General features: G+C 45.3%; 1 protein-coding gene across 1 annotated transcript; it reads left to right on the forward strand.

Annotated features, from left to right (window-relative positions):
- Positions 1-13,097: 13,097 nt before the first annotated feature.
- Positions 13,098-15,872, forward strand: WFIKKN2 (WAP, follistatin/kazal, immunoglobulin, kunitz and netrin domain containing 2). Its single transcript, XM_053960736.1, has one exon. It carries the CDS (start codon positions 13,167-13,169, stop codon positions 14,607-14,609), a length of 1,443 nt encoding a protein of 480 aa, XP_053816711.1. The 5' UTR covers positions 13,098-13,166; the 3' UTR covers positions 14,610-15,872.
- Positions 15,873-16,163: the final 291 nt, after the last annotated feature.

A 16,163-nucleotide genomic window follows, 5' to 3' on the forward strand; every position in this document is an offset into this window, starting at 1 on the left:
GCTACACTGATAGTGGTACAGAGGACTGGGATTCAGGACAGGTTTTAGCACCCTGGAACATCCCTGAACTTCAGTGCAACCAACTATCTCATGGATTTTCAGCCCTACTGAGCATCCTGCAGGGGCTCAAAGGGAGCTGAGTGTCTAAAGAGGGATATTTAAGCAGGTGCGAGCACACATTCGTGCACACAGCTGCACGTGCCTGCAGCATGGAGTGAAATTTAACAGGAAGGATTTGGAAAATGGCATTTATATTTGAGGGAATGGTGATCTGCAAGGGAAAGATCTGCTCAGGGAACCAAATGCCTTTAGAAATCAGGCATGGTGTGTGGCTGGTTTGTTTTTTTGTTTTTGGTTTTTTTTTCTCCAGTTGTTAATTTGACCTTATTTCTGTTTGTAGAATAAATAAATAATTTCAGAACAAACAAATCAGGGACCTGGAACCTGAGGGGTGTGGTACATCAGCTCAGGGACTTGTGGTTAAGAGGTCCAATAGATTTTGATGACAACTATTGTTCCGTGAAATTGTTCCGTGGACTACTGCCTAAAGCCATTTTGGCTTCCAGTAATGACAAGCCTGAGCTGCAGTGTCATGGAGCCAAATTTCTCCCCCTGAGGATGGTTGTTGCTTGTGTTGGGGTTGTGGCAGTGTCTCCAGGTGTCAGCCCAATCCCTTCTGAGCTCAGAGACATCCTAACCTGAAAAACTGTGCAGAAAAGGGACTGCCTTTGCTTTTTCTCCAGATTTTTGGCTGCATTCCTCTCTGCCCATGTCTGTAGTCCCTCCCTTTGCTCTACTAATCCATGAAACATGTTCATCCTGGGGATAAGGGGCAAATATAACTAATTGCCTGAATCCTGCATAGAGCCATATCCTGTCTAGGCATTTGGAATCAAAAGGCTTCTGTGGATCTTGTCTGACTTAATCTTCTCCAGGAGCTGACTCCTATGGAAAGTTCCCAAGATGACAGAGATGTTTCACTTGCATGCCTGAGAAAAAAAATTGTTTTGCTAAGACAAGATATACATTTATTTCTCCAGAGCTCTTTTCTTTAGAAGAAGCTGGCCTCATGCAGAAGATCAGATGAAGGTGTTCGGATTCTCCTTAGGCTATGTTTTGGCCATCAAGGAGAAAGACCTCAGTGCAAATCATAACTGGTTACCCCAAGGGGCTGTGCCCTGTGCATCCCTCATGGGCACAAGACACAGCCAGTCAATTTGGAACTCTCCATTGACTTGGCCAGGCTTTCAACCAGGCACTATACAATTCATCAGAGTAATTAGCAAAGCTGTAACTAAAGAGGTCTCCATGGAGATTGACAGCATCACCTCCCAGCTGGTACATTCTCTGCCTCCTATTCTAAATTTGTTCTTGCTCTTTTCCTGGCTCTAATCCATAAGGTTAGTGAAATCTTCCAACATTTGTGACACATTACAGCAGTGACAAAGGTGTCTGGCTGGGGGCTGAGAAAGAAAGAACCTGGTTGGTGCCTCAAGGAAAGCAGCAGAAACTGTTCACACATATATAGCCAGAGTTTTGAGAACGGGATTAGTCAGAACAGCACCTCTGCCTGCCTGTCACTTGCAAATTCTTGCTAATACTTTAGGAGCTTATTGGAGGTCAGCACCAAACACCCAAACAGACTAATCTGTATTACAGACACATAATCAAAGTCACAAGGTTTTACATAATATATATTGGTGACACAAGAAGTGTTTGTTTGAATAATTTTGTCATCAGGATTAGTGGCCATGAAAGCCTCTACTGTGCAGTAACCTGGTTTTTGTGGTCATGGGTACACCAGATTCCTCAGACAAATCAAAAAGGAGCTGAGAAAGTATATATATATATATACCTATATATATACACACACACACACATATGTCCTGAAACAATTACAGTATTAGGTTACTGACCATGGCAAAGTTTAAAAAACAAAGTGTGTGTGTGTGTTTGTGTGTGTGTGTGTGTGAATTAGAAAGGGCTGTGCTTAAAATTTCAATTTAAGGGACGTGAACAAATGGCTGGAGATACAATTTTTGCATTTACCATTTTTTCCCAATGGTTTTTCAGTTGCAGTAAATCACACCTCACACTCACACACGGCTCTGAGGGAATGGCAAGAAGTTGAGGTTTCAAAGATAAATTGATGTCACTTGACCTACTTGCGAGCTTTATAGTCCCCTTCTGGGAGGTGGAAGCTGTAGTGCATAGAGCAAGTGCTCTGGGCTCATAAAAGTCAGTGGCAAAGACAGGAAAGGTTCTTGTGGAGATAATTCCAAACTGACAAATTTGATTGTCTTCAAAAGAAAATTAGTTAATGGAAATATTTGGAAATATATAGAAAAGTCTAATTTTCCACTCTCATAGAGCTTTTTAAGTATGATGTTACACAAACATAAATGAAAATGTGTAAAATTATGAAAGAAAAAGCACTCCTTCCCAGAAAAAAAAAAAAAAAGGAGAATAATAATTCAAGACCATTTTCTCTGGGCTGGGAAGAGACAGAGCCACTGCTCATGCCACATTGTAAAGATTTTCCAGGCATTTTGACCAGCTTGTTCTCCTGGCTGATGCACAGCAAAGCCAAAGGTCTTGTGAGGGTACCCCACATTCTGCTGCCCCAGAGCAGGAGTTCGCCTCACCAAACTGAAGTGCCTCCATGGGAATCCCATTGCCCTAAACTCCCCCACAGCCAGTGAGGAGAGAGCAAGAGTGATGCCAGCCAGACATCTGCAGAAGTCAAGTCAAAACTTGGGCGGGCTGAATCAGCCTCTAAATTTGCCGCAATTCACATGCTGCTACCATGTGAACCCAGGGCTAAAAGCACTCTGGCGGCTTTTCCAGGGCTCCTGAAAGCTCCTTTGTGGAAGCACAGCTAACTGAACTGCTATTCAGGTCAAGAAAAATCAAGCACTGGATGGGATTTCCAAGAGTACTTGGCTGTAACCTCACCCTGTTCCCCTTTGAAGTCAGCAGAATATTTACATCGACTTCAACTGGAGAAAAATCAGGTCATTACAGAGCATGTGAAACACTCACCACTGATGATGCTCTGGTTCCTTTGTACCCCCCAGCTCAAAGACATCTGCTGTGTCTGTCATTAAACACAATCCCAGCAATTGGTGAGACAGAGCACTGAGCCCAGCAAGGCACAGGGAAGTTGTAAGGATTAAACCACGTGAATCTGTTAAACCTAGGATCGCTCTGCCAGCCACCATTGTGTCAGACAGGACCCATTATCTCCAAAACTGCCATGAAAAGAAAGTACTGCATCTCAGCAGATCCTACTGTGCTGTGGGCTGCAGATGGTCTCTGAAAAAAATAAAAGATCAAAATAAGAAAATAAGAATGTATGTTGAATTAGCTGGAATCTGAAAATGCTATTAAATGGAGACAAACATACCACTGCCAGGCTGGGAATTATGGGCTAGCTGCTCAAAAAATCTATTAAAGTGGGTCATCACTGGTTTGCAGACATCACTCGCACCTCCAACCTATGTTCAGATGTGCTGCTGAATGAATGCCAGGAGAAGAGCACCTTTACAAACCAGACCTGCACTCTGGCTCCTTTGGACACTTCTAGTAAGGGCATCAGTAGCCCCAAAGAGCTCCTCTATCTCCTTCTGTTTGCCACTGTGTGGGACCAACCGGTGCAGGCTGTGTGATGCCTTGCATCTGGTGGCACACAGGACAAACTAAAATAAAATAGTTAACCTCTTGGAAAGACTCTTAATGTGCCCAGCTTAGAAGGCAGGGACTGCTCCTGGCAGAGGTCACCCTCTGGGCATGGGCAGAGGATGTGCTGTGTAACAGCCACAACTGCTAATGGCCAGCAAAGCCAAACCAGGGCAATAACTCTTCAGTTAAAAAGGAATTTTGTCTTAATTTAGATTTAAATTCCAAGAAGACAGAATTTTTGCTAAAGGGATTTCATGGTATCTTCAGAAATGGAAATAGTTCCATTTTGTGAAAATTGGCTTGTTTATAGTGAAGTTTTGGATACCAAACCCTCCGAGGAGCTCTGGAACTTCCACCTTGTCTGGAGAAGCCAACACTCATTGCCTGATGAAAACTCCAGTCACTGGGAACTGCTCTGCATCTCCTGGAGAGGCTCTCAACCACAAGGAGGGTTCCAAACTTCCACAGATTCAGAGGTTTGGTAAAGTCTCACAATGGAGCATAAAATCATGCAAATCTGCAGCAGTTTAATCTCACCTCACAAACTCTCCTCTACTGAAAGGTTCATAAGCTGTCTAAAAACAGATCAGCCCCAAGTGACAAAGAGATGGTTCCTTCATGCTAAAGTCACAGGGAATTAAGGCTTAGGGTTAAATTAAATTAGCACAGCAGGTTAAAATCCTACTGTTTATATAAATTGAATCACATCACAAACAAAAGCAATGTGACTTTTCTATACTGAACCTGCATTTTGAGAAGGAAATGGTGCCCATGGGGTTGGCAGCAGGGTCTTGGGACTCCAAACTTTTGTGGCTGTTGCTGTGTGATACTCAGGAAGTGATTTCCTCCCAGCTTTAAATTCCTAAAAGGAAATATAAGGGAGGTTAAATTAGGGTCATTTGTAGACTGAAGTGAATCTGTGCAATGGGTTCAGTAATATTCATTAGTTCTACATGAGGAACTAAATTAACTTATGTTCCTGGAGAAACACCACTGGGTCTGGTGAAAGGTGTGCTGAACATTCAGCCTGAGCATATGCCAGGCCTGCACCTCACTTTTATTCTGAGCTTTTCTTCAAACCGAGCTAGAACCAAGCAGAACAACTGAAAGTCATAAAGAACAACAACAAATATACCAGTTCAATCCTGAGGATTTTATGCTATGGCTCACACAGCCACAGCAGTGCTGCAAGTCATGGGAACATCTCCATGGGAACATCTCCATCTCCACAACACCACGGGTTTGGTGCCAGTTTCCCTAAAGTGCTGTTATTCAAGCTTGCCATAAAACTAACTATGAACTCCTAAAACCTGCAACAAAACAAGGTGCTCAAGCCTCCATGCTGCAGCTGTGTGTCCATGGTGTCTGTATTTGCCATGCTCAGCAGGTGACAGGACTTGGTCCAGCCTGTATATCAGGTAGCTGAGAGGGCCTAACACAGAAAGTGCTGGCCCACAGACAGAGCTGGAAGGGACTTAAGGAAGTGATTTAGATCATCCTGCTCTAAGGCAGGATGAACCCATTCCCAACATTTAATCTCTGCAATCTTGACAATCCGAAGATACCAACATGACTTCTCCAAATTATCTATGGAATATCTTAGGCTTTGTCGCTGAAACAGGGACAGAAAGAGATGGGCTGGTGAGAGACTAGCTTCTGAGCTCAGCTTTTCCCCTTATCTCTTTGATAACAGATATCTCATTGATTATCTTCCTTTGTATCCTTGGTGCCTCTTGCTGTGCTGTTTCAGACAGAATAAATCAAATAATGAACTGTCATCAAACTGGCAATTGCTTCCTGCCCAGCTTACGTTAGCAGAGAAAGAGAAAGCAAATGATGATTAGTTGTATGTCTGCACTGAAAGATAAAACCCCTGAGCAGAAGCCATCTGCTGAGGCATAAAATAATAATTCTGGCACTAGCCCTGTCTGAGTGCAGTGCCATCAGCTGTTCCCAAAACACAATGCAACACAGGCCTAATGCTGAGTTCTAGCAGGTGGCCCATAACCCTATAATAAACTCCCTGACATTATTGATTTCCCTTCCCAAATTGAGCCTTTTTGTCTAACCACATTAACTCCTTCTTATCGAGCAGCTGCACACGAGGCAGTGTGCACATCAACAGCAGCTCCTTTTGGTGATCAGTCACCATATCAAATATGCCCACTGAGCCTTCCCTGCTCTCTGGGATCTACTCAGATATATTATTTCAGAAGTCAAAACAAGCACTTGTTAGTTCTGGATGCTTTCAGGGAGATTTCTATCTTAACTTGGGGAAAACTGAAATATGCCTCTGCTACTAATTATGCATATAAAGAGAGCCGAAATAGGACCCAGACAGGCTGTTCCCATTGTATACTTTCAGCCCAAATCTGCCTGGCCTGTGTGCATGTGCTCCCAAAGCATGTGGCCAGCACAGCAGCCTTTGCCTGTGCTTTGATGTTCAGAGGTACGTCTCATGCTGCCAAAAATCCTCCTTGCTCAGCCAACCATCCAGCTAGCAGGAGATGTGTGGTCTTCTGAGGGCTGGGGAAAGGCATCCAAGATGGGATCCCTGGCCATCCACTTAGAAGGTCGTGCCAAGGTTCAGGATATCACTCAAAGGGGAAGGTTTGACTCTTTGCAGTCCAAAGCAAGATAAAGCTGAGGTCCCAAGGCATTGTCTGTATTTCTCTGTGGAAGCAATGCTCCTGCTTGAGACAAGCAGCTGGCAGCTGCACACCAAAAGGGATCTGTCAGTGACGTTCCCTTTTAAATGTCTGGCTATCATCTTTAAGTGCAATAAACTTTACATACAGCCTGTTATGTAACATACAGTTGTTGCTGTCTAAATGAAAAACAGGGTTTTTTTAGAGTACAGGCATCATATTTTCAGCTGTACATGGACAAGGAGCCACCTACAAAGGGTGCATGGTGATGATGGGGCTGAAGAAGAGCATGTCCTTGGAGCAGCCTGCGTGACCAGGGTCCCTGTGGGCAGGGCAGATTTGGGTTTCCCATTTGGAAGAAGGGGCTGATTGATGCTGTGGGCAGTGCAGGGAATTGGCATCTGGCCCTGCTGTCACCAGCTGTCCTATGAGAGGAGGAGGAGGGCAGCCTCAAGGACCAGACAGAGTCCTTTTTTTTGAGTCCTTTTTTTATGCTACTCCCAGAGGCAGAGCAGGTCCAGCATCCAACCTTCTCTTCTGGCCTTAATCTGCAGCATATGCTGGGCATATCCGTGGCACGGCCATTCCAGCCGGGAGCCCTCGGGTACGCAGCAAAGTGCCACAGGCAATGATGAGTCACAGCCTGTCTGGAGAGGGCGTAGCTCGTGTTTGTGTTGGCAAACCCGGCTGCCAATGGCAGTGGGCCCAGGGAGCACGAGAGGCTGGGGCTGGGAGGGCCCCTGTGCTGAGGAAGAGATCAATGGGAGTTGGAGTTTTAACATCGCAGGGTGACAGTTCCTGCCAAGAGCCTTCCACAACAAAACCAGCAAATGAATCCACCCTCTGCTGAGTAACTGCAGATGAGGACTGCTGGCCTAGTAAATCTGATCAACAGTTTCCTTTAGCAGTGGCTTAAGAAAAAATACCCAAATAAAATTATACTTTTCTGTACATCAGAGAATCCTGTTTCTATCCTCAGTTAAAAGGTGTCACACCACACACTCAGTCAACACGTGGCACAGAAGAGGAGGGCAAGAACAAAGACAAAGAAACTATAATTTACAAAAAACCCAACAAGAGTTAAGCCAGTTCTAGATTAAGAACGCTAACCAGGATCTTGGGCACCCAAGACAGCTTTTCAGGACTGAGGCTGGTTACACACCAATGTCTCCACTTCTGGGAGCAGACCCATGACGTTGCTTTGTGCCATCAGGGCTCAGGTTTGTCTATCTAAGATCCAGAGGAGTTCATCCCAGTTCCCCATCCCGCAGACTCATTCCAGCATCTGGATCACAAAGGGGGATTTTGGGGTAGTTAATAGGGTTGTTTCTAAGGCTTGATCTCTTTTGGGAAGACCTTTATCACATCAGTATCTGACACGGCTGAGATAAGGTAAGTCATAAAATCAGCTTTCATAATGGATTTATTCATAGAAATGGAGAATGGGGATTACTTTATTGCTTATATTAAAGAAGAAATGCACAGTGCTTTATACACAAGGAGGAACAGAAAAACTGGGCCCGGGGACTTTGACAGAGACCCCAGTTCACAACTGGCATTAACTGGTGGTGTTCTGGAGTGTCCAGTCAGATCCACTGAGGGCACTGGAGTTAAATTAACTTAAAACAGGCAAGTAAACAGCCCTCAACGAAACCCAGGAGATAGTGAGTGCATTAGTCAGAGCTTGGCTGTCCATGCTGGGACAATCAGGGTCCCTGCTGTCCCTGAGCCAACCTGGGGCAGCCTGTATAGCGGTTTCCTTCCAGGATGTGCTCCTCAGGCTGGGTAACAGCATCGCTAGGATGTCCTGGCAGGAACAGAGCAGCTGTCAAGGGTTGTTTGGACCCCTCACTGCTTCTCTTGCCTTCTGGAGTTGTCTGCCCACATTCACAGGGAGATTTATGGCAATGTTTTCCTCTCTCCTAGCTGAGCTCAAGTGGCTAAGGGACTGATCCAGAAACATGATCCCTCAGAGCTGAAAGCAGAAAGCTGCAATGGGACTTACCTGTCACTGGAGAATATCCCTGTGGTTGGAGGACATAGCAAAGCAGAAGGCTGCTCTGCCTGTCTGCTGCAAACCAGGATCTCATTTTTCAGAGCCCCACTCTGCTCCCCCACAGCTGAAATGTGCATCTGGGCAAGGGATCCCTGGTCAGGGACAATTAAAAATAAAATAGTGCTGTTTTTTCCTGTTTGGAACAGAGTTCTACCTATGGTGGCCCACATTAGTGTGTCTCTCACTCACCACAGCTAGCAAGGACATGGCTGTCTGGCACCAGGAGAGGAGATCGAGAGTGTAAGATCCACCTCTGGCCTAGCACATAAGGGGGTAAAACAGCCATAAAAGATTAAAGCTGGCAGGGAAAAAAATCACATTTATGGCTACTCTCAAGACCTACATACAGCTGGTTTCAAAGCTTATCTGTAGTCAGTTTTACAATATAAAGTGTCTTTGTTTAGTCAACAGAACCTAATACATGTGATTTTGTTGTTAATAGAGCTGCAAGAATTTTAAGTACCTCTTGGGAATGTGTCATTTTTGGTTGGCTTTTTTAGGCATTACAGGGTGCTGAGTTTGTAAACAAGTACTGAATAAAACATTTAGCACACAGCAGTACTTTGTACAAGTGTCATGCAGGTTTCTAAAGTTTCAGAGTGAATAAATCAACTGCAAACTGCTGCCTGGCAGTTGACTTCACTCCTTATAAATAGCTAATTTGGACAACTTTGCTCTGCACGTCCCATGAAATTCAAATACTATGCATATGGTTAATGCAGGCACACAAATCAGAGCTACAACAGCCCCTTTTATAAGCCTGGGCTGCTACAGAAATGCCACAGCCCGGAGCAGGTCAGTTCCAGGTTGCCCTCCCTTTCTCCCGGAGGTGATCCAGGGAAACACCAGCAGGTCACTGTGCTCTGCTGCCTGGCCCCAGGGGAGGAGCAGGAGCCCTATGGTGACCCAGTTCACTTCTAGTTGTACTGGTTGGCAGCCATCATTGCTCAGGGGAGAATTAGGTCCAAACTCAGCCATGAAAAACAATCCTGGATTTATAAACCCAATGGAAAAAAATAAGGACTGATTCTGCCTGGTTTTGCAGCTCTCAGCACTGGGCACGGGGTGGATCCACAACCTTTCCTCCTACCCAGGCACAGTGCTGCTGGTCCAGCCCTGCAGAACCTCCACAGGGGATGCAAGCTTACCTGATTCTCCCAGGAGGCTCTTAGCAATACACAGGATCCACCCAAGCTAGCCCAAAACTCAGCCCAGAGGCCCTAATCCTGGAAGGTGCTGAGCGACTCAGACTTCTGCCACTTATCTCTGGATTTTGGCACGGGTTCAGCACAAGCAGGATCAGCTCCTTACTGTAATAATCAGGGAATGAGGAACTCAGCTTGACTGAGTTTCCCTCCCACCCCCCAATGCAAAAATGCTGTACATTCCTTTATACAGGTTTCCATAGAGTTGAACTTCTACTATTTTTTGTTGTTGCTGTTAAAGGGGTCAGCATTGCACTGTACAATGGGATCTGGCTGTCAGGAAATGTGGAGGAATTCGGGAACACTTTTAACATCTTCCTGGTGGGACTGGAAGGCAGCATTAAACTTAGTATCATGGAAATCTCCCAACCAAAGAGAAGAAAAAGCCCAGAGGAGCCCCGGGAGAAGTTATGAAGACATTCTGCTTTGTTGATCCTAAGTTTAAATAAGTTATTTCTTCCCTACTTCCTTTGCTAAAATATGATATTCTGGCTTTAATTGCTTCAATCCTATTATTTGTTTCTTTTAGCAAGTGATTGTGTAGCCCCTTGCTGTGGGGAAATCCCCTGACTGCAGGTCCGTGTTACTTAGACAAGTCCCCTTTCAGAAGTAAATGCCATTCTTAACATAGGGAAGTACTTTAGGTCTAAAGGGGTTAAGAAGGCCTCCCTGCATTCAGAAACATGCAGGGGTCCCACCATGCCAGTTCCAGCCTTTTGAACTCTTTCCAGCTTTTTTTTCTTGCAACAAATCTGTCTGACTGCCACCAGGACATAGGAAGCGTGTGCCTGTCAAAGAAATCAAGTTTACTTTTTCTGACTTGTTAACAGAGGCAGGGTATAAATAGAGCTAACTCTGCTCGCACAAGTAGCATTTCTCTTAAAATAAGGGGGTGACTTCCTAGGACCTTTAATCCAGTGAGGTCCAGACCAAACTGCAATATCGACAGAGGCAGCAGAGGAGCTTGCTGAAGTTTTTACCAAAGTCAGGTGCATCTGGGTTTCTCAAAAACTTAAAGCTTACCAAAAAAAAAAAAAAAAAAAAAAAAAAGCAACCCCCAAGCAAACAAGAACTACTTCCAACTTGGACACTGCCACTGCCCTGGAGAAATTCTGAGATGTTGTTGGTGCTGTTCACTCGGTGGATGTGGATCTTGCTAGGGAAGAGCAGTGTCCTCTTGCTTCTGGAGGTCTCTCTGACAGGGAGAGCCCTACCTCCAATCCGGTACTCCCATGCTGGGATATGCCCCAATGACATGAACCCCAACCTGTGGGTTGACGCGCAGAGCACTTGCAAGAGGGAATGCGACACTGACCTGGTGAGTGATGCACGCTTTTGTGTCTCTGCGTCACGGGTGCTGCTGGGGATGTCGGGGTGTTTGGTGGGAGCCTTCTGTCCCAGCTGGAAGGGCACTGGCACTGGGCAGGACCCAATGCAGACAGTGCATGTATTGAATTGACCCGTGACCTATATAACATGGAAAAGGTTTGATGAGTTATCAGTTAAGAGGGGAGGTGTGTGCCAGCTGTCACTTTTGCTAGTGTGGGTATAGTGCTCACTCTCTTTGATCCTTCTCTCTGTTTTCATGTCAAAAGAAATGTCTGAATTTGATACTCCAGAACTCAGCATGCCCTGGGGCCAATCTGTAGTATTTTAACGGTGTCATTATGCTCTTTGTTGTTGGTGGCCATCATCAATGTTTTATATTCCTGGGAGGAAATCTGTATGAAATAGTTTAATTTAACATGTAAATCATCAGCCTTTGCTGCATTTGAAGCACAAAGCTTGCTTGGGGTGCAGAACAGGGCATGGCTAAAATGACCAGGCAGATGTTCTGTAGGATGCTCCCAGCTTAAAATGTGTTTAGCTTACCACCCTAAAATTCATTTTTCAACCTGTCAGCACTGCCAGCTCAAGCTGGCATCTGAAAATACCTGCTTGTCTTACCTCTTACATCATGTCCCATGACAAAGCTTTTGCAGCCCAAACCTGGCTGACAGAACATTTACTATGCTGAAAAAAAGTGTTTGGGTTTGTGCTCTGTAGCCAGGTTGTTTCTGCGATGTTAAAAAGGGGGAAAAACTGACAAAAATTCTGGCCATAAGTAAACAAAGACATTTACTCAGATGGATCCCATGTGTTAGGAATGAAGGTACTCTTTTTACTTTTGCCATTCCCAAATAAGCTGCCTCTGTTCCAACTACCAGGTGCAGCAATGAACACTAAAACACTTTCAAACTAAAACTAAAACCCCAGCAGCAGCGCAGCAGCAGCAGTAGCAGCAGACAAAGATGTTTTAATAATTTACTGGTCAAAACTTGAAAGCCAGAAGCCACTGGTTACAAATATTCATTTTGCCTAGTGGCAGCACAGAGTCCTGGGACTTTGGATGGAGTGAATGTACTGCAGGCAATCAAGGACTCTGCCAAGCCACACTCCTTAACCACATCTGAAAACCTCTGCAATCCTGGTTTCTGGTTTTGCTTTTGAAACCTAGTAATGTGCAACTGGAAATGGGGAAAGAGTTTTGCTATTAGGTCATCTTTTTCCCAGTAAGGAAAGGATACTGGACTCAGGAGAAGCTTTTTAGCTTGGTAGCTTAAAAACCATTTTGTTCTCACTTACAGAGAAAGCTAATGGATTTTAGGGGGCTTGTAGAGGTTTAACACACGGTGGAAGTGTGCCCTGTTGGGCACATGGTAGCAGTTTTCCTTGTCCCTTGAAGTAATCTATAACCACCCAGCAACCCTGATCACATGTATCCAATACCTTTTCTGCACAGAAGATGAACATTCTGCTAAAATTAACCACAATTTAGAGCTGACTGTAGCCAAGGCGGGGTGTAATAAATCACTAGAAGAGCGATGCTGCATTTGAAAATAAGACTAAAATAAGACAGAGAAGCCATAATGAGCTGTTTGGGGTTTGTTTTTCTAAATACCATAGAAAAATTATTTTTGGAGCAAGTATTACCTTACTTTTGAGATATTCTATTATTTCCTCTACAATGTGAACAATTACAAATCCTTGGCAGTTTCACCTCCAAGAACTGGCTGTTAGTCTCAGGGAATTCAAATAATACTTTACATACTTCTGTGGAAAATAAGAAGGATTACTGTCTACAGCCATATGATAAGACTTTCCATCTGCTCTTGTTTCTCAGGGCTTGTCCTTAGGCATTTCAGAGAGCATGAAAGGGGGGTGGTTGGTTCATAGTCAAGCAATCCATGTGACTCTGGGGTAAAGACTTATGAGGAGGTTTGTGTTTAAGAAACAGAAGTACATTTTCCTTCTCAAGAGTCTTCTTCTTCAGCACTTCAGAACCCCCTGGGAAATGCTGAGGGGATGTTTCTGCTCACTGATACCTGTGGCACTGGGTTTCAGACCATGGATATCTGTGGCAAGAGTTTCTAGCTCTCTGAGTTTCTGGGCTCTCTGCTTGCTGAGTTTCCAAAAAGGCCTTTACTCTGTTCCCAGTAATGATCAGGTTATTTTCCTTCCCCACAGGAGTGCGAGACCTTTGAGAAGTGTTGTCCCAATGTCTGTGGAACCAAGAGCTGTGTGGCTGCTCGGTACATGGACATCAAGGGGAAAAAGGGGCCTGTGGGGATGCCCAAAGAGGCAACGTGTGACCGCTTCATGTGCATCCAGCAAGGCTCAGAGTGCGACATCTGGGATGGGCAGCCTGTCTGCAAATGCAAGGACAGATGTGAAAAGGAGCCAAGCTTTACCTGTGCCTCTGACGGGCTCACCTACTACAACAAGTGCTACATGGATGCAGAGGCCTGCATCAAAGGCATTACACTGAACGTGGTCACCTGTAGGTACCATCTCACCTGGCCAAACACCAGCCCTATCCCCCCAGAAACAACAGCTCGCCCTACCACCGCCTACTCTGAGACAACAGTTGTTGATATCCTGCCACCTACACTGGTGAACAACCCTGTCCATCAGTCCGTCTATGTGGGAGAGACCGTCAGCTTCCTCTGCGACGTCTCAGGGAGACCCAAGCCAGAAATCACATGGGAGAAGCAGGTCGATGGGAAGGACAAAGTCATCATGAAGCCAAACCACGTCAGAGGGAACGTCGTGGTCACCAACATCGCCCAGCTGGTCATCTACAACACGCAGTTGCAGGATGCGGGAATCTACACCTGCACTGCCCAGAACAGTGGTGGCCTCCTCCAGGCAGATTTCCCTTTGTCAGTCATCAGAGGAGAGCCCACATCCAAGGAAGCTTCCCAGAACAAAACACATTTCCCAACCGACGAGTGCCTGAAGCAGCCGGACAGTGAAGACTGTGGGGAAGAGCAGACCAGGTGGTACTATGATGCCAAGAAAAACAACTGCTTTACTTTCATCTATGGGAACTGCAACAGCAACCTCAACCACTTTGAGACCTATGAGAGTTGCATGCTAACGTGCATGAACGGCCCCATCAACATCTGCAACCTGCCTGCCCTTCAAGGCCACTGCAAGGCCTACGAGCCCAGGTGGGCCTACAACAGCTTGACAAAGGAGTGCCAGTCCTTTATCTACGGCGGGTGTGGAGGCAATGAGAATAACTTTGAGAGCCGGGAGGCCTGTGAGGAGATGTGCCCCTTCCCAAAGAACACGCACTGCAAGGCCTGCAAACCCCGCCAGAAGCTGGTGACCAGCTTTTGCAAAAGCGACTTTGTCATCCTGGGCCGCATCACGGAGCTGACCGAAGACCAAGACTCAGGACATGCCCTGGTGACGGTGGAGGAGATTCTCAAGGATGAAAAAATGGGATTAAAATTCCTGGGGAAGGAACCACTAGAAATCACGCTTTTGAACATGGACTGGAGCTGCCCATGTCCCAACATGACCACAGTGGATGGCCAGCTCATCATCATGGGGGATGTCCACAATGGCATGGCCATTCTACAGCCAGACAGCTTTGTGGGCACCTCCAGCATCCGGCGTGTGCGCAAGCTCCGCGAAGTTATCCACAAGAAAACCTGTGAGCTTTTGAAAGAGTTCCTGGGATTGCATTAACCTCCCTCACATGTGTGAGCTGCCCTGTTAGTAGGGCTAACAAGTGCTAGGCTAGTGCCAAACTAAACACACTGTTTGAAGATACACTGTAGGAATTATGCAGAACCCCTATTTTAATCCCTTAATGATGCTTAGCAACAACATAGTTAGGTCTTTGGCAAGCTTGTAAACCAGCAGCAAAAGGCCATTAATCTTGCATTGAAATCAATTTCTCCACATAGGAGTGCCATTTAACTAGGTGACTCACTTCGGCAATTATAAAATTTTTATCTAGCTTCCATCATAAATGACAGAATTCATAGCTATACAGAATTCATGGCTACACAGCTAAGAAATATATAATGTCTATTTAATCTGTCTCAGTTTCAGTCTGATTCATCGTTTTAAGTCACACGCTTGGCTTCTTACAGCAGCACTAATATTTCAAGAGAAAAGCCTGTAAATTATTGTCTCTATTTACAATTGTGCACATTTAACCAACCTATGCATGAGTTTGCTTCTTTTAATTGCAATTTACCTTTTTTTTTCCTTTTAAAAACCTCATTTTAAAATGACAACTACTACCTATCTTGCAATTCTTACTGAAGAACATACTTCCTTGATCCTATGCCCAGGACAACAGGTCACTGTAAAAACTCAAGGCACAGTCTCACCCTGAAATGACATTTCTGTCACCAGAACAAGGTCAGCAAACACCCTCATTCCCTATTTAAGTTTCAATTGATATATTGTCTATCACAAAAAGTCCAAGCCAGGTCAGCAGTGTGCTCCCAGTTTGAAAAGCCTTTATACCTGAGCATACACAGCGATTTATTGCTTATTTTCAGTAGCAATCCTGCTTTTATAGATAAGAGAGCAAAGTAAGAGGAACAAAATTCAACCGAGGAAAGTATGATACGCAGCCTGCAAACTGCATTAGGCAGACGCAAAGATCCTGAATCTGAACTGCACAAACACGAGCAGACAAAGTAGACAATTTAAAGGCTTTTATCAGTGTCACCCTTTTAGAGCCTTTTTAGAGTCTTTCAAATCTCAGAATATTCTTTCCACCAGGCCACTGTGTACCAGCTGTATGAATGAATTCCCTAAGACAGTCAGCATGGGCTGTGGGTGGGAGCAGGTGAGTACGCCTAGGATCAATCATTTTAACATTTGTGTGTCCAACAAATATAACATTTGCCTATACAAAATCCTTAAATAAAGAAAAGGCTGATCATGGAAACATTCTGCCTTGCTGAGGACTGTGATTGCAGGGAAGAGGGGTGAACGTGGCATAGCGAGCCTTGTCCCTGCTCCTTATTCTGTGGGCTCAGCCAAGTGACTGTGGCAGGGCTTAGAGCTTGCTGCCCTACACAAAGGGCCAGTTCAGGGCTGTAGAAGTGTCAAGAGATGTCTGGGTGAGAAGAAGGAAGGGAGGAAGAGAGGCAGGAAGGTGCAGGCAATGCTGCCCCATGGTGCCATCTAACGAGCTCGCTCCAAGGGTGGCCAAGGCTGGCAGTGGGTTTACATGCTGCAGGTCTGTATGGGGCTAGGTATGGCAAATGTTGGGGAAGG

This window comes from Vidua chalybeata, chromosome 19 (assembly GCF_026979565.1).
Source record: "Vidua chalybeata isolate OUT-0048 chromosome 19, bVidCha1 merged haplotype, whole genome shotgun sequence".
Classification (NCBI taxonomy): domain Eukaryota; kingdom Metazoa; phylum Chordata; class Aves; order Passeriformes; family Viduidae; genus Vidua; species Vidua chalybeata.